Consider the following 17,800-nt stretch of genomic DNA (forward strand, 5'->3'; position numbering starts at 1 on the left):
GGGGCTCAGCAGCCGAGGCAGAGCGCGGTGCTTGGCAGCCGTGCCGCTGTCGGTCCCTGCCAGGCTCAGCCTGTGCCCGACTGCTGGCAAACTCCCTCCGGGCTGGTTTAAAAATAAGCACTTCAGCCTGTTGGGCGGCCTTCCTTGGAAAAATAAACACGGCAGCCCTGCCAGCCCGCCGGGGCGCACACACGCACACCTCGGGGGCACCTCCTCGACTGCGGGTACCCCCAGAGTTCACTTGGGATCAGAACAACACCCTCGGCCCCCAGCCTGACCCCACATCCCCCAGCCGCACCCCTCACCCTGCCAGGAGCCCCCCGAGCCTTGGCGGGGTGCGGGGGATTCCCGCAGGTGAGCGCTGCGGGCCCGCCCGCGCCGTGGAGCAGGAGCGCCTCCCGCAGGGATCCGCGGGAAGAGCCGGCACAGCGGGATAAAAACCCGCACGGAGTGGGGAGGATAAAACCCACGCCCCCAAAACCCCCGAACTTCAGGATGTTTAAATAGACTAAACCGTTTCTTTTTTTTTTTTTCTTTTTTTTTCTTTTCTTTTGCAATGACATCCTCTCTGCGGCAGGGAACTGGCTGGATGTCTCTCGCGGCTGTTTCGCAAGTCTCAGGATGGGAAAAAAAAAGGACTAAAAGTATCCTTACCCTTACAAAGAAGGGACGGACAAGACCCCTGCAATTCAATTCGGTCGCAGAGGCACTGAGACCAGGAACCAAAACAACCCATCTAACTTGCAAGTGGTTGTATCGTTAAAAGGCCATAAACTCACATTAGCCAATACTCTAAGCAGAAATCACAGCAAATCAATCATATTTTCACTCTGACGGGAGTGGCTGCCTTGGTGGATAGCTGAGAAACATTCAAGACAAGGCTCTTGTGTTTGTCATTAATTTCAGAAAGTCTTTGCCCCTCTCTCTGACTATTTTTCATGGGTAGCCAAGGGAGGTGTGGGTTGGGGGTCTCTGACTTCTACATAGCTGAGAATGCATACTTCAAACTAGCTGTAGCTGCCTGCCTCGTGCTAGTGGAAGAAGGTTTGAAGCCCAGTTCTGCAGGGAACTTAATACTTTCAGTAACATCTCCAAGGCCAGCATAAATTTTGCCAGAGCAGGAGAAGCTGCAAACGCGAGAAATTAAAGCCATCCTGGCAGGTTGAGGAAATTACATAAAATAAATGGTAGGTAATTCAGTTAAGGCAAAGGCACTTAAGGAGGAATAACCATCTGTACAAATGTATAACGCTGAGTTGCCAGTGCTTTAATAGCTCTGCAGAAAGGTCTCTGGGTGTTAAAATGGGTCAAAAACAAATTAAGGTTGGTGTTCAAGGCAATGGAAGCGTAAAAACAAACAATTACATTGTTTGGGTAATTGATGCCTAAAGTCATACATGTTAAACCTGCCCTATCAGAGCGAGTCAGGAGATCTTGAGCCCAGCCAGAAAGCAAACAAACATGGTTTCATCTCCATGACTGTGAAGTGAACCTTTCACTTTCCCCAGGTCTGGAAGGGCCTCAGCTGAAGTCAGCGTCAAGGCTTCTTTTCCATGGCACAGGAAAGAGGGAGGCAGTCCATCAGAGAACATAAAAGATGACCAGAGTTTTAGAAAACTTTACGATCTGTGGGAAGAGGACCACAAGACTTGGCTTTACAGAGAAAAGACTGAGCAAAGGCAGGGCAGCAACTCACAGAATCACACTTCCAAGACAAAGTCCAACCTTTGACCTTGTCAACTAGACCACGGCACTGAGTGCCATGTCCAGTCACATCTTGAACATCTCCAGGGAGGGTGATTCCACTACCTCCCTGAGCAGTCCATTCCAATGCCTGACCACCCTTTCAGTGAAGAAATTCTCCCTGATGCCCAACCTGTTTCCCCCTGGCACAGCTTGAGGCCATGTCCTCTTGTCCCATCACCAGTTGCCTGGGAGAAGAGGCCGACCCTACCTCGCTACAACCTGCTTTCAGGGAGTTGTAGAGAGCAATAAGGTCTCCCCTGAGCCTTCTCCCCCACCTCCCTCAGGTGCTCCTCGTAGGACTTATCCTCTAGACCCTTCAGCAGCTTTGTTGCCCTTCTCTGGACACACTCCAGTACATCAGTGTCTTTCCTGATTTTGAGGGACCCAGAAGTGGACACAGCACTTGAGGTGTGGCCTCACCAGTGCTGAGTACCAGGGGGACAATCACTCCCCTGGTCAGCTGGCAGAGGTAACAAGTTGCAGTGCAGCCCTTCGGCACGCACACTGCGGGCAGGGTAAGCTGTAACCACCTTAGACTGAAACTAGACTATGGGGAGATGCCTGTGCAGCCAGGAGGACCGGGCTGTACAGCACTGGAGCGATTTCACTCACAGACCGAGGGACTCCTGTTTTTTTATTTTGTGAAGGGCTGAGATAAACCCGGTGTGATTGCTCTGTAGGGGTCTAAGCCTTTTGCTCCCAAACCTTTCCTCTGCAGAGATTTTGCCTCTCCCATGGCTGGGCTGCTTGTATCCCCTTCACCCCCTTTTCCTCTCCAGGGTCGCGCCCCGCCAGCCTCGGTGCTTCCCTCACCCGCTTCTCTCCCAGCTCGCCCCCAAACCCACAACCCTCCTTCGCCCCGAAGCAGGCGGGACACCCCGCCGCCGGCAGCCCCCTTCCCCGGGACCGCGGTGCCGGCAGGATGCACCGTCCTCCGCCGCGCCCGCCCTCCCTCCGCCCCGGTCCCTCCCCTCCGGGCCCCGGGTCTCTCTGGGAGCTGTAGTCCGGGCAGTGCCCCGAGGTCGCAGCGGGCGGGATGGCGCTGCGCGGGTGCCTGCGGGCCGGCCGGGCGCTGCTCCGCGCCGCGGGGCCGCCCGCCCGCGGGGTCTGCGCCGCCGCCCGGGTGGGTGAGCGGCGCCGGGGGCGAGGGGCCGGGGAGGGGGACGGCGCAGGGAGGGCTCCCCGGTGTGACCGTCCGCTCCGCTCGCCTTGCAGCCGCCGGCCTTCGGGTTCCTGTTCGACGTGGACGGGGTGCTGGTGCGGGGCAGCCAGCCCGTGCCCGCCGCCCGCCGCGCCTTCCAGAGGCTGGCGGACGGCAGCGGGAGGCTCCGGGTGCCCGTCGTCTTCCTGACCAACGCCGGGAACTGCCTGCGCTCGGACAAGGCCCAAGAGCTGTCCCGGGCGCTGGAGATGCAGGTAAAGGTGACGGGGCTGGGGGAGCGCTCCCGGCGTTGAAGCGGAGCGCCGGGAGGAGGGAGCAAATCCTGCGCGAGTGCCCCGGCAGGGAATCACTCCGAGTGCTTGGCTTTGCCTCGGAGAGGGGCAGGTGGCAGCGATGCGACCCGACCGCAGGGAGGAGGGGGGCGAAATCTTATTTGCGGTTCCCAGCCATCCTCTCCACCCTCCCCCAGGTGTCTCCGGAGCAGGTGATTCTGTCCCACAGCCCCCTGCAGCTCTTCAGCCAGTTCCACCAGAAGTGCATGCTGCTGGCCGGGCAGGGGCCCGTGGAGGAGATTGCCCACAAGTATCCTTTGCTCCGTGTGCCTCATGGTGCTCTGCCTTTTCTGCTGCAGCTTCCCAGCTAAAGGCTGCTGCTCCTGCCCTGCCGCTGCCCCTGGCACTCAGTCAGCTTGTAGAACCACGAGGAGACAGAAAGGTCGTTGGTCATCCTCATGGAGCGGCTCAGTGGAGGCAATAACTCCATCTTGGTCACCTCCTGGCTGCCCTTATTCAGTTTTTAGGTTGTCATGCTGATTTAACTCACGCTGATTACCTCTCCTGTGGTTGCTGTTCCAGTTGGTGGGATGTCACTGTGAGGACTCCATCAGCTTTGGGCCCATCTCACTTTTGAGATGAAGTTGTGCTCCTCCTGTTCTTTCTTGGCAAAGCCCATTAGACATCACCCCCAACTGACAGCAATTAAAGGAACTTAGATATGATGGGGCTTTGGGCAGCCTAGTCTAGTGGAAGGTGTCCCTGCCCATGGCAGGGTTGTTGGAACTAGTTGATCTTTAAAGTCCCTTCCAACCCAAACTATTCTATGATTCTATGAAATATCATTAGAGTTAGAGCATCCCAGTACAGGGAAGTGGTCTAAATGACAATTCCACATGCATATTGCCTGGATGAGGTGGGGGAACAGCAGGTCAGACATGTCTGCAAGGAGGTAATAACTGCCTGCAGTGTTGACAGCATCTCAGCCTCTACACGCAGGGGCACACTGTGCTCAACATTTAACTTCATTTGTTACAAAAATGTGTGTTTCCCTGAGGCCTATAGACAAGCCAAGGGCAGGGTGTTCTGCAAGCTGATGTAACTCATGCTTGGCTTGTGTAATTTTATCAGCACAGACCATTTTCCTTGCACCAGCTGAGCTGACCAAGGCTTGGAGTGGTGGTCTCTGCTCTTTGCCCAGTTCCAGGGATTGCTGATGAATCACCCCAGTCTGTTTTTCTTAGCTGTAACCTTTAGGGCTATCAATAGGTTGAAGCACAGCGTGACTGAAAGCCATGAGGTTATGTGTTACCACATGAAATAACTGATCTGTTACTAGGACTCGTATTCCTTAATCCTATAGATGCTTTTGCAAGTAACATAAAAAAACTCTCAACAGTCTCCACAACATTCCTTGATGGTCTGAAATAGCCTGGGGTTCAAGCACGTGGTCACCATAGAGGCGCTGAGGAAGGCGTATCCCCTGTTAGACATGGTGGATCAGAGCCGGAGGCCAAAAGAACTGGTAATTTCCTGAAGCGTCAGTAGAAGGGGTGGTCTGGTGCAGTGGGGCTGCATGGACAGGGCAGAGAGGCTGCAAAGGCACGGAGCAGCTGGCTGCCAGTGGCTCCCCGTAGTGAGAGCCTGGGACTGATGCTGAGCAGCCAGCATCTCTCTGCTCTTCACAGCCTTGGCTCCTGCAGGAGGGGCAGTGACTTTCCCCTCGTGTTTCTCATGCCATGCCTGTCTTCCATTGCTGTTCCTTGCAGTGAGGGGTAAGACGGTTTGGTTGACATCTCCAGCTCTGAGACAGGAGTTCAGGGTCTGCATCCCAGAAATCCTGTCTGGGATGGTAGGGGGGAGGTGAGGGAAATCTTTCTTCAGGATTCCAGGTGGCCTTGCCCTGCCTTTTTGTAGAACTGCTTTGGCAGGTTCAAAGGAAGCATTTTTAGTTTTGTTTTGGAGATGGCACTGGGTTTTGCATTACTAACCCAGCCTTCTGTTTTCTTCTGGCAGCCTCCTCCAACCACTGGCTTCCCCACTATAGAAGGTAAGCAGGAGCCTCTGTTTACATATGAACAGCCAGCAGAACTAACAGCAAGGCAGGCCAGCTGGGATGGGAGCTGATGACGTGCTGTTGGCTCACTGGTATCCACGGGCAGCATACTCAGAGGATACAGTCGGGAGGCAGCCTCGCTGCTCTCATGCAGTATGAAGTACAATCTGGGTAAAAGCAAAGCCAGCTTTTCTCTCTGCCATGCTCCAGTATCTGGGACTAGTGGTGCACATGATGCAGTGGTACCCAGACTGGAGCCCTGGCACCAGCTGTGTTCCAGTGGTGGCTGTACTCACCAGAGCATCCCAGCAGAGGAGTGGTTTCGTTAGTGGGTGGCTTTTGGTAGTGGGTCCTATACTTGGATGCTGTGAGTTTCCAAACATCTCTTGAAATCTTCCAGGGGTGATTCTGTTTGGTGAGCCGGTGAGGTGGGAGACAAGCCTGCAACTTATTATTGACGTACTCTTGAGCAACGGGAACCCCGGGGCAGAGCCGCAAGGTGTACCATACCCCCATCTGCCTGTCCTGGCCTGCAACATGGATCTCCTGTGGATGGCTGAAGCCAAGATGCCCAGGTGAAAAGCATGTGTGATGCTTGGTTTAGACTATTTCATATACCTCTCCTGCAGATGATCTTTCCCTACTGCATTTTTTTAGCATTTGAATGTTTTAAAAGTTTGATTGTCTGGTGTAATTAGCAGCAGAGGCATGAAAGCTGCACGAGAAACAAAGCCTAAAGCTTTCAAGAAGCAAAAGCCAGACCACTGCCTGTGGAGGTGTGTGTGTGGGTAGACACCGCATCCAGACGAGGCGTTAACCTGGCTACAGCAGGTGGTTCTCCTCACCGAGGAGTGCTTGCTGCTTCAGGGGCGTGACTGGGGACACTGATGATGTCCTTTCTGGAGCAGGTTTGGCCATGGCACTTTCCTTCTCTGCTTGGAGGACATCTACAAGAAGGTGACGGGCAGGGAGCTGAAGTACGAAGCGCTGATTGGCAAACCCAGCACAGTCACCTACCGCTACGCCGAGTACTTGATCAAGCAGCAGGCAGAGAAACAGGGCTGGAAGGCTCCCATCCGCCGCCTCTATGCAGTTGGGTAAGAGACTCTTTTTCCTGCTGCTTTCCTTAGGGAGTTGCACACTGACTTCTCTTTAGAGTTTTGGGGTTTCTTTGGTGGTTTCCTTTTGTGTTTTGTTTTGGTTTGGTTTGGTTTTTTTTGGTTTTGGTTTTGGTTTGTTTTTTTTTTTTTGGTCTGGATACTTCTAAAATTAATACCAAAATCCCCATGGTGTCTCTGGAGCCTCACGTCCTGGAACAGAGGCTTACTAGCTTTTCACATCCTACACTTCCAATATTTTGAAGGACCCTGTCAGCCTGGGAGAGCTGTTTGCTGTAGGATGCAGAGTGTGTGTAGAGTGGTGACTGAAGACAAAGTTAAGAGACTCAGATGTAGCACCATTAGCCCAGTTAGGCCAAACACTTTGGAAACATAGGGAACACAACACAGTAATGGCTGAAAATGATGTGGGGTGCTTCTGACATGTTCGGAAGATGTTTGTGAAGCATGTGGCCTGAACAGGACACACTGGGGGGTGGATTCACTAGCCCAGTCTGGGTGATCCTCTTGTTCTTAGTGAATATCTCACACCCCTTCCTCCTTCAGTGCTTTCTTAATCCCAATCTGCCAGAGCCAGAGAGAGATGCATGGGCTAGTTTCTCATTCCTGTTTCGCACTGTGACCTTATCCAGGGATAACCCTATGTCTGACGTCTATGGGGCAAACCTCTACAACAACTACCTCAAGTCAGCTCAGCAGAACCAGGTCCGGGCTGGGGGGAAGAGGAACCCACAGGCAGCCAGTCCCCAAACTGAGGATTACCTGGAGCTGAGGAAGGACTGCAACAGTTCAGTGGAGAGCTGTGATTCGATTCTGGTCTGCACTGGGGTCTACCGCCACGACGACGGCGTTCCCAGAAAAACAGAGCAGTGCACGACCGAGGAGGTGTTCCATGGACATCGGGACTTCTGCTTTGATCCCAGCCTGGTGGAGGCGTCTTACATAGTGCAGGATGTGAATGATGCTGTACAACTTGCTTTCAAGAAAGAGAACTGGAGCTAGGGGCCGAGACAGGTGTGCCCAAAGATCTGCTGTAAGGGATTTTATGTACTGGAAAGGGAAGAGGGGAAGAATGGGGAGAGACCTGGAGTGATCTGATCTAGACAACATGAAAGAAAACTAAAGCACTAAAAGCCCCTTACTTTTATTGATACTCCTCTGCAATCCTGACAGCTGCCTACAGGCTTTTGACTGTGACGGTACGTCAATAATTGAGCCGTAATGGAAACAGGGTATAGGGAGAAGGCTTGTCCCAGCAATCCCAGTTTTGTTCAGCTATCAGAGTTCTTTCTTTTCCCCCCTTTGTGTGTGAAGATCAGGCAAGCCCACCCTCCTCCTCTCAGTGTATTTGAGGATGAAGCTCTTTCCCATGCAAGGAGCTCCCATCGGCCACTGTACCATTCCTGCAGTGTGCTGTTTGTCCAGTCTGTGACACGAGCACACCAGAAGCTGTGCTGTGGTGGCACTGTGCCAAGAGAAGGCTTTAAGTCTTAACATTCTCCTTGTAAAGAATAAGTGCCTATGGACTTTAACAAATTCTGTTTGCTCGGGGATTTGCCACTGCATCACTGTCAGTCTGAAACAAAGTCCTCTTTCGCAGTCCTCTGGCAGCTATGGAGAGGCAAGGCCCCTCAAAGGAAGCTGCAGTAGCCAGAGCAACTTGCTGCAGGGCTGAGGTGAAAGTTATATTGTTCACTTCTGCCTATTTAGCATTCTGTGAACACTCCTACCTTTTCACATCCCACTAGGGAGCCAGCAGCCTGCTCTCAGAAGCAGAGGAAACTACCACAGAGTCTGAATTTCCAAAGTTGTCTTTGCCCAGGACTCAGTGCTGCAGCAAGAGGCTCTTTTGGCACCCGCCCTGATCCCAACTGTTGCAACAACCACCCACCTGCTCCAGCTGGCACAGCTTCTAAGAGGAGCCCTTCACTGGAACAAAGGTTAAACAGAAAGAGTCACAGTCCACTTTTGCTCCTTCCTTACATGCAAGGATTTAAAAAGAAAATCAAGCCAGGATGGTACCAAAGTCCCAAATCCCCAGTCTTCATCTTTAAGAATACAAATGTCTCTCTGTATTTCACTTCTTTTCTTCCTCTCATGTGATTTGCAGCTCAGGGATATGCATATGGTCTGACCTCTGTTCCCTCCTCTTTCTTTAACATGCAGGTAGAGTCCCCCTAACATGAATTAGCAACTGGAACTTGCCTGCCCAGGAACATTTCCGTGTCCCTAACAACATCCACCTTCTATTGCCTCTATTCTCTTAGCTCAGGCTGTCCAGAGAAAGATCAAGACTTGTGTCTCTGTAGACATTACAAAGAAGATGAGCAAGGATTGCATGAGAAACTCATGTGAAAGATTGGCCCAGCAAAGAGTATCTTAATTCTAGAGGAGCATTGTGACTTTAGAAGCACATATCAGTCTGTGCATATGGTGAAAAGCCTTGGAGCCAACACAACTGAGTTGGTGTTCCTAGTTCTACTCATCTCACACAACACTGAAAGATCAGAAATAGATCTGCTCTGCCTCTTCTTCCCTCCCTCCTGCTTTACTAGGCAGCTCCATACACAGGGTACAAACAAAATGTTCTGCACAGAAGTTTGAGTTCTTAATTCAAGTCTCAGCATCCATGTGCACTGAAGTTCTGCTTCAGCAGCTCTCCATCCTCTCAATACTTACGTGTATTCCAAGAAGGCCACTGCAGTGCAGGCTCTGTTCTTTGTTGTGCCAGACTCTGCATCTTGAAGAGGACTGGATACTCTGTCAGTGACCCAGGCAAAAGAAGTCCTTCTCTGTGGCTTCTTTCTCTATCCCTTACTTTATGAATTGGGGCAGAAAAATCTCTCTTTGCATGAATTTTCCTCCTGTGAAATCCATAGTGGGAAGTTTCTTCCTCTCTTAGCACTGCTTGGGGTTGTCCTCCTTTGTCTCATCAGGACAAGAATCACTTGGCTACTTCTAAAAGCAGCTGTAATGTGAGAAACACAGAATCCTTCCCTATCACTGGAGAGAAAAATTACTATTTCATCCAGTTGCACAAGACAAGGGCCTGTCTCCAGTATCCAGAAGAGTTAGCACAGTGAAGGACTTCACATACAACATAAGGAAGGTCCTTTTAGCTTTCAGTGCATCTCCACAGTCACAGTTGTGCTGTAGGCCCAGAGTGCAAGGCCTGGAACTGGAGGTCCAAAACACATTTATTCATAAACTAGCTCCAGTGTCCCTCAGGCATGCTTTTCAGAGGTACCATCTGATGCAGAAAGAGGAATGCTCCCTTTGCTTGCAGTATTGGGCTGGTTGCTGGCAGTAAATGTGAGCCACACCCTGCGTGTGGTAGGCACTTTCCTGCTGAAATACCGAGGTCTGTCCACCTGTGTGCGCAGCAACCTTTGGCAGGGCTCTGTCCTGTTCCTTGTAAAAACAGTGGTGCTGGTTACTCAAAAGACCAGGTGCTGCTGAACCAGCCTTCCCTTGGGGGGAGAAATCCCAAGCAGTAATTTCCTATCAGCATGCATGGCACATCCCAGCCAGAAGCGAGGTAGGTAGCAGGAGGAGGGAGGTAGCACCTCTTTCAAGACAGGAAGAGGTTTGCATTTGCACAGAGAGTGAGCCAGGCATCTCCATCTTTGGAATAGCAGTGGAGGGAGGTGAGCTGACTGATGTGAATCTGCTTCAGCTTCCAAATCTGCTTTTAGCTCTGGATTTGTTTTTTTTCACCATGTTAGTGTTGAAAGAGTCTTCTGGGAGTCTTAAAAATGCGTAGGAGGAACTTCAGTGATAAGGAATTTAAGAAATGCTTTGCTTGCGAGTTGAAATTGGACAGAAGGGAGGAGAGGGAATCTAGAAGAATCTCGTACCCTTTCCCCAATTTTTACCAAGTAAGGTTTCATAAAAGACTTTGCTTGTTGCTCTGTGCACTAATTAGCCAAACCCTTGTTCTGAGCAACACGAAGACCTTTCCCCTCTTCTCTTTCTCAGCTCCTTAAAACAGTGCACTTTGTCCAAGTCCCTGCCTAGGAATTGCATGGACCCAGTTGATGGAGTAAGAAATCTGGCTTTTCCAGCTGCTGTTAGACACTGATTTGATTCTGGAAGGTCTCTGTTAATGGAAGTGTTTGCCAGGTCTCTTCTGTTCCACGAGTTTTGTGCTAGAGTGCTGTGCAGACATCTAGCTTATCCGCAGTTCATTTATAGACATCTGTTACTGCTAGAATTCAGTGAAATCTTTTTTCCTTGGAACTGTAGCTTCCTGGAATTAGCTTCGAGTGTGGCCGGAACAAAACTCTTCCTTTGTCTCACGTATTGCACAGAAGTGGTATTTCTGAGGCCATATTTCTCTATTTGGAGCAAGCACACTGCACTTCTGTGCGGATTATGGGACCAAGCTGGAGAGGGGACTTCACTGCTGATCCCATACCTTAATATTTATGTGGTGCACTGCCCTATACAACAAACAGGGTGAAGACCTAATCATAACAAGTCCATCTTCCAAAGATGAACAGGTTTAAGTCAAGCTTAAAGGGAGTATGCAGCTGAGAACAGCAGGAAGGAACCGAGGGGGATAGACCTTGTTTTGGATCTGAAGTAGAGAGCTTTTATGTCATGCAATAACACTGTGGCCAGAGAAGTCAATTCCTTTATTCCACAGGACACATGCAACTACTAACATGGCATTGAGGGAGCCATATAGCACTACTGTTCCCTTTCTTCCAATCTTAATCCTGCCACGTCTTTCTCCCTTTAATAAATGGGTAATGTTTCAGATTGTGTCCTGTGCACTGTAGCAGAGTGATTACATATCATTCAGAGAGATCAGAAGCTGTGATTATTTTAGATTTCATGTTAATTTCAATGCAGTTCCAGAGTTGCTACTTTGATCTAGAACATATATAAAATAATAAAAGATGTTTTCTTTGAAATAAATTTTAACTTGCTGTGTGTACATTTAATGATTATTGTCCTGATCTCTTTCACATCTTTGCCCCAGAGGATTATTAGGGCAAATGCTGGGGGTTTTTTGTGTGTTCATCAAGCTGTTATCAGATTTTCTTGAGGGGACTACCCTAAAAGATACTTCTCCAGCAATTCTTCTGTCTGAGCCAAATTGTAATCTCTTGTGAACTCTACATCTGCCATAGTCAGGTGAGATGAGTGCAACCTACTCTGTAGAGGTGGGGAAAGGACACATCACAAGCTGTGGTCTGACTGTTCACAGTCAAGATGAATTTTGGGATACCACCTATATGTGAGATACTTTCAGGGTAGGCATTTAGTTGTGACCTGTCCTAAGCAGTTGTTTGTGATGATTATGTCTACTGTGTGGGGAAACCACAAGCTTGATGCCACCAACCTAATCTGCTATTGCAGATGAACAACAAGCCTAAGGACTTAGGGGAAGCCATCCTTATCACTGGAAGCTTATTTGACTCAATGTTAAATCCTTTGTGATCGTAAAAGAAACCTAACTTGTTTGACAAGAGCCATGCTTTGGTACCTTTTAAAAAAGGTGAGGAATTAGGGAGACGTGTATTAACTTTCGGATTAAAGCCAAAAGCGTCCACTGACTACAGCAAATGGAAAATTAAAGATTCCAGGTAGAAACAGTCATTTTTAATGATCTTAGGAACAGCCAATTCGCTTGCATTGTTCTTATAGCATATTCCATCAGAAAGTTTTCCATCTACAAAGTTCACAGCTCACAGGAGTCACATTAGACAGCAAAACAAGCATGATGTAGAGTCCTGAGATCTTGGTGTTGAAAGCAACAATCAATAAAGCTGTTTTGGATGGACTGGGCAAGGATTCCCATTCTTAGCAGAGAGAGGAATAGAATTATATTCTACATCCTGGAGAAATGATCTATGTCCCTGACCTGTAATAATAAAAAGTGTTAACCAGCATCCTCCTTTTACCAAGTACTCTGGTAGATGGATCACACACCCAAGATAGGTCATATCAAGATTTAGTTAAGCAGAAAGAGATCACAACCTGATCCTCTCAGATGAATGCTTTTAATCACTACACTGTTGTCAAAGCAAAAGGGCAGCCTGGGGTTCAGGTGTCCCTTCGAGGCAGCCTTAGGTGGAAGGTAGGTCCCACAGAAATCCTTAACCACCATAAGGTGCAGAGTTAAACACCAGCACTGTGAAACACTGAAGAAGGACCAACTGGAAAAAGAGGATTGGGAGCCCTATTTAAGTTGGAGTTTGTTCCCAGGTGAATGCTGTGAGAAGTGCCTACCGGGGCAACCCCTGGAAAGTGCTTAGTGTGTGGATACTGGTGGGCCTTGAACACAAGCTATGCAGTTACCTGCTCGCCCTGGTAACTGTTGCCTTTGGGGGCCTGCCCAAACCCTTCCATTACTGAATCTTACTCACCCCAATTGTAAAAGCACAAGTCTTTATGTTTTTTACTGTCACAGTCAATTTGATGAAAACTATGCACTTTAAGACCTTTATAGATCCAGGTCTGCAACAGTTTAAAATCCCACACCAGCAAGGCAGCTACACGTTCTCAAGGAACCAAACTTCCATCAATAAAACACTTGTCTCTAAATTCACTATGACAAACCCACTTTTCCCTTTCAGTCAGTTCAACTGCTAAGAACTTTCTCCTCAGGGTCAGTTCAATACACACTGAATGCTAAGACTGAGGAAGTACAAAATAACAAGATCAAACCCCAAATCCACTCTCCAAACCCCTGCCCTGCTACAAGCATGGGAAGAAATGTCTTGGCATTTTATGCTGGCATCGAAAACTCTTTGAACCGAAGTGTAATTACAAGCAATAGACTGTTACACTTGTATATCCTTTTGAAGAGTATCTGTGTTCCCTGAACTGTAGTACTGGATCAGCAGTTTAGTTACAAAGACTGCATTCAGAAGCTGAGGCATCGTTGAATTTTGGTGCTGGCCAGGTGAGACTCTTTTACACTTGTCTGTAACTTCAGCCCTGACCGTTTGAATGGATTAGATAAGTGCAGTACAAAGCATGTGTCAGAGAATACCAGAACCTTCCATTCCCACACAAAAGGCATTTTAAGTATGGTTAGAGCAGATTATGCTCAAACTCACTGAGATCAGCTTTGCCTCCTTCCCTCCCACTGCTGCCAGTTTCTGACAGCTTACTGCAGGGTATAATTAGGTATTTAGTTTCTGGTCTTTCTTTCAGGCATATATCTGCCTCTTTTTTTTTTTTCTTTTTTCTTTCCCTTCTCCCAAGAACTTGAGTCATTATTTTGTTTCCTCTCAAGTTCAGTCCTCAAGAAAGTTTTGCCTTTCCCCAGCAGGGGTATATTTGAGGGCACACTACTTGTTTCCACTAGTAGTGTAAACTAGAAGTGGTAGCATTTCAGATATTCAGTATGACTGTTTCACAAAACTCTGTTGTCTGCTGCTTGTCTTCAAATATATGTATACACACACATCACTATGCATACACATCAATACATAAAGAACCCAGAAACATAGCTTGGGAACTGCTATAGAAGCTATTTATAGTTTAGCTTTTTAATGTTTTAACAGTAATAGTTAAGCACTAACACTTCCAAGGACTGCACATTGCATTAAATAACCAGATCACACGGGAAGCATCAGCTTGTCATATCTCATCCTACAGTGTGCTACAAAAAGCTCTTCAGTGCCTTCTCAAGTAGAAGACATTTCTCCCCTCCCTCCCATTTTAAGGCACAATTTCAATTTCTGCTTCCTTTCCCACATACAAGTTCTTTTCTTATTCTCACCTATTTGTTTGGGTTGGGTTTGCAGTGCTGGGGCCTGTGGTCACCCCAAGGAAGCCCTTGAGCTCCCACTCTCCATCCTGGTGCTCCGTCATCCCTGTTCCGAGCTTCCCTATAGCTGCAGGTCCCTGTTTCCACCTACCCACCTTGGACACAGGGGCCTTCACAGCTCCAGTAGGTGTCCTTTGGCCTTTGGAGAACTGTTTCCATAAGCCTCCTCTTGCCCTGCTCAGCCTTATCCCAGCAGGACCGTGATCCTGGAGTGCAGGAGGTGCCCCTTCACTTAGCACACAGCTCCACCCCAGCTCCCCTGGGCTGGGCTCACCGCACCACCTGCTTGCCATGTCAGAGCCCATTTCCCCAGATCAGCACACCAGCTGTGGGCAACAGCCCATCCCTCCCAAAGCCCAGGGATCCCCACCCAGTTGCACTTACCCAAGCAGGTGGGACAGACACCGGACAGCCTTTGTGAAACAAAGCTTCTCCACTGAAAGCAGAGGAGGTGTGAGTGTCTTTGGCAGGCTGCCAGGGCAGCTAAGTTGAGCATGTCCAGCCTGTGGCACACAGGGAATCGCATCGCCCAGGAAACCCAGAGGATAAGAGCCAACGAGGCAAAGCTGTCACCGTCTGCTGCCCAGGTAGGGCAGGACCAGCCCTCTCAGCGTGAGGGCTGTTGCCCTGAGCAGCCCAGATGGATGCATGGTTTTCACTCCACGTCCTCTCATACCAGTGGAAAACTCTTCTTCCAGTGGAATAGGTGAATGTGGTAGGATCAAGACCAATCGAGTTAATTCTCAGGACTGACCACACATGAATCGTGCCAGTGACACAACTACTGGCTTGCCCTTAGAAGTGTCAGGTGAACACGCCCACCTTGGATAAAGGCCAGGATCCAGAACATAAGAAAGTGGTTATATCCTTTGCCCTGGACCAGAGACACTTTCACTGCCATCTAAAGCAGCCTTTTGGTGGAAACCAAATTAGGAGACACAGTTGGTGTTCACAAACCCTTACTGCCACTCTGAGCCATCCTGAACTGGGCAACTTCAGACATCTGTCAAGGAGCACTGGGCCCTGCTCAAACATGAAAGAGTGACACAGGCAGAATCATCCTCCTTGGCCTGGCCTCTAGCCTTGTGCTCTCTAGAAAACAGAGACCATCCACAGAGCCCCAAGCAAAGTGTTGGCGGGGCTGTGCAAAAATTGCAGTCTAAGCAATTGTTTGGTCAGGGGTTTTTCTTTGGCAGCCAAGTCTGTCAGAGAGACAAAGCCTTGCCAGCAAAACACACAGTGCTCGGCAGCAGAGCCCAGGTGCAGTGCTCTCATCCCTGACACAGTCCACACACCCTGAGAGGCTGGAGAGCAAAGCCAGCACAGTGGGAGCATGTCTGGCAAAGAAGGGGAGGGGGGGCTCACTATTCACTGTCTTCTTGCATCTTGAATGAGCGCAGGCTAAGCTGCTCGGCTGAGAGCAGTGCTGTCTTGCTTCCATCACACAAAATCTTGCTGTTTTCCTGTGATGGGTTGCTGTGGGCCCCCACAATGCAGAGGGACTAGTGTCACCTATGTCACCATGGAGGCAGCAACATGGCAGTGCCTCTCAGGCATTGACGTGGGATGTGGATCATGGGGAGCAGCCCCTGGGGAAGGGCAGCCCTGTGGCTCCATGTGGCAGAGGGTGTGCCAGAGGTGTGATGCCCAGGCCAAGAACCTTGGCAGAGGCCCACGAGGTGCCCGGACTAAATACAGGGCTATTGGAAGCCAGATGTGAGAGGTCCTTGGCCTCAGGCTGCCACACAGTCACCTGCTGGGAAAATAGATGGCAACAGCCTTCCTTGGACTCACCTGATCCTAAACTTGCAAATGCCAGTGATGCTTCTCAGAGTTACAAAGGTCGTGGTACTGCCTGCTGCATCCTGGGCCTTCCATGAGCATCTGTGTGGGTGTCCTGCCTGTTTTGCCCTGGGGTGAAGCTTTGTGTTCTCCATCCTGGCACCAGGCTTGGATGCATCAGCCCATTCACCACCCTCCAGGCTAGACTGTTCTTTTGGATGCTCGTGTTCCTTATGATATGGTATAATTACTGACCTTCTTAGAATGAAGTACTTTTATTTGTTAATGGAAATGTGGAGTTATCGAGAAAGCCCTTAGGAAGAGAGCGCATGCGTGTTCAGTGTCCTCTGATGCGAGATATGATGACAAGGTGAGTTAGAGGAAGGCAATGACAGGAGTAGCGCTGATGTAAGGCTGATCCCTGGCAAGTGTATCCAAGCATCGAAAACATAATGTGAGTGTAGCAGAAAATAGATGTCCCCCATCTTAACTGCAACCCAGCCATGCAGGTTACGGCAGCAGGGATGCAGCAGCCTGGACTCAGAAGCAGGACAGCAACCAGTGTGGGAGACTGTGGGAACACCTGCATGATGCTACCCCAGTTTAGAGGTGGTACTGGTTCAGTACTGTGCTGCCCAAGTAACTACATTAAAGCTTGCATAGCCTCCAGTTTCCTTCTCCTTTTCCCTCTGTTTTGACCATGCTTTTAGAAAACTGATTTGACTGTGCCCCTCACTCAAAGCTCCATTGGCAGCAATGCTTTTGCTGTGACTCTTTTTCTTACTCTGCTTTTCCTCCTGACCATTGCTGTGTGTCTAAAGAAATCTTTGTGTCAACCCAGCTCAAGTTCTCCCCTTCCCTTTCTCAATTATTTCTTTGTTTCAAGTTTAAGCATGAATTCTCCTAGTACCCCAGACTGATTTCTCGTTGTTTTCAGGAGCAGCCAGGGACATTGACTGGAGTAGGGCTTCTCAGGGAGCCTGCACCACCATGTCTTAGATGTTTGTCACTGCTGTCCTGGATGCCCTTTCCCAGTACTAAGCATCTGTGTTTTGCTCAGGCCCATGTGTTGATTTAGCAACACGTTCAAAAATCAAGCTATTTTTTATCTTTATCACAAAGTGTGGTTAATACAGTTGTGGGGGTACAGTTTATTTGATGGGTATCATGTCATTGACAGGCAGCAGCTGGCTCATCACTGGCAGGCACAGGTAGGAATGAGAGACTAGTCATGCTGAGCATCAAGCTACCTTGAAACATGATGTACCAAGTCATTAGTGCTGGTGGTGAGCAGATCCAGCCAGCCAAGCTCAATTTGAGGCCGTTATTAGTGAGTCAATAAAAGTCCCAATAGGTGCTTTCAGCAGAATTAGGAACTTTAGGACTATTCACATCAATTTAAAGCCACTGTCCCATCATGGCAAGCTGGGCAGGGCTCTCAGCATGTGGATTGACTCAACCCAGGAAATTGGTGGGGTCAAAGACACTTCCTTTGATGAACAATTACTTACAAGAGACCGAATGTAGGGGCAGATGAGTGTCCAGCAGCACAGATGAGAAGTCATGAGTGTGCTTCACTGCGGGCTCTGTGCCAGGCCAACTGGCCTTTGTCTTGGTCAGTCTAGGGAGATCAGGGTAGACTGAAATACTTCCGATTTTATGGAAGCAGAGCATTTATGGAGTGGCTGCCGGGATGCTGTGGCATGTCCATGGGCGACTCGCCCAAGCCCGGCCAGCTCCATCCACGGGGGTTCTGCGGGACAGGAGGCGGCGGGGCCACGCTCCCCGAGACGTGGCTCTGTGGCAGCCCCGCGGACAAGGGCGGGGGAGCCTTCCTCCCCCTCCCCTGCTCGCCCCCCTCCTCCCCTTCCCCGG

General features: G+C 49.6%; 1 protein-coding gene and 1 long non-coding RNA gene across 2 annotated transcripts; one reads left to right on the plus strand and one right to left on the minus strand.

Annotated features, from left to right (window-relative positions):
- Nucleotides 1-2,782: 2,782 nt before the first annotated feature.
- Nucleotides 2,783-11,298, plus strand: HDHD5 (haloacid dehalogenase like hydrolase domain containing 5). The gene is made up of 8 exons (XM_027726520.2): nucleotides 2,783-2,869; nucleotides 2,962-3,162; nucleotides 3,378-3,490; nucleotides 4,612-4,705; nucleotides 5,197-5,230; nucleotides 5,637-5,811; nucleotides 6,145-6,333; nucleotides 6,987-11,298. The coding sequence occupies exons 1-8, from the start codon at nucleotides 2,783-2,785 to the stop codon at nucleotides 7,354-7,356; spliced, it is 1,263 nt and encodes a 420-aa protein (XP_027582321.2). The 3' UTR covers nucleotides 7,357-11,298.
- Nucleotides 11,299-11,942: 644 nt separating this feature from the next.
- On the minus strand, nucleotides 11,943-17,754 carry LOC120323623. Its single transcript, XR_005564269.1, has 2 exons — nucleotides 17,437-17,754; nucleotides 11,943-17,171 (listed from the first exon to the last, which is right to left on the minus strand). It is a non-coding gene; the product is annotated as an uncharacterized LOC120323623 (long non-coding RNA).
- Between the last annotated feature and the right edge of the window lie 46 nt (nucleotides 17,755-17,800).

This window comes from Pipra filicauda, unplaced genomic scaffold, assembly GCF_003945595.2.
Source record: "Pipra filicauda isolate LSUMZ 115617 unplaced genomic scaffold, ASM394559v2 scaffold2_size9829703_pilon, whole genome shotgun sequence".
Lineage (NCBI taxonomy): Eukaryota > Metazoa > Chordata > Aves > Passeriformes > Pipridae > Pipra > Pipra filicauda.

What these genes read in the sequence shown, in the direction of transcription:
- HDHD5 (XM_027726520.2), top strand. Translation starts at nt 2,783, where the DNA reads ATGGCGCTGCGCGGGTGCCTGCGGGCCGGCCGGGCGCTGCTCCGCGCC. An exon ending in GGGTCTGCGCCGCCGCCCGG is followed by an intron (nt 2,870 to 2,961) that starts GTGGGTGAGCGG and finishes CTCGCCTTGCAG; the next exon opens with CCGCCGGCCTTCGGGTTCCT. An exon ending in CCCGGGCGCTGGAGATGCAG is followed by an intron (nt 3,163 to 3,377) that starts GTAAAGGTGACG and finishes ACCCTCCCCCAG; the next exon opens with GTGTCTCCGGAGCAGGTGAT.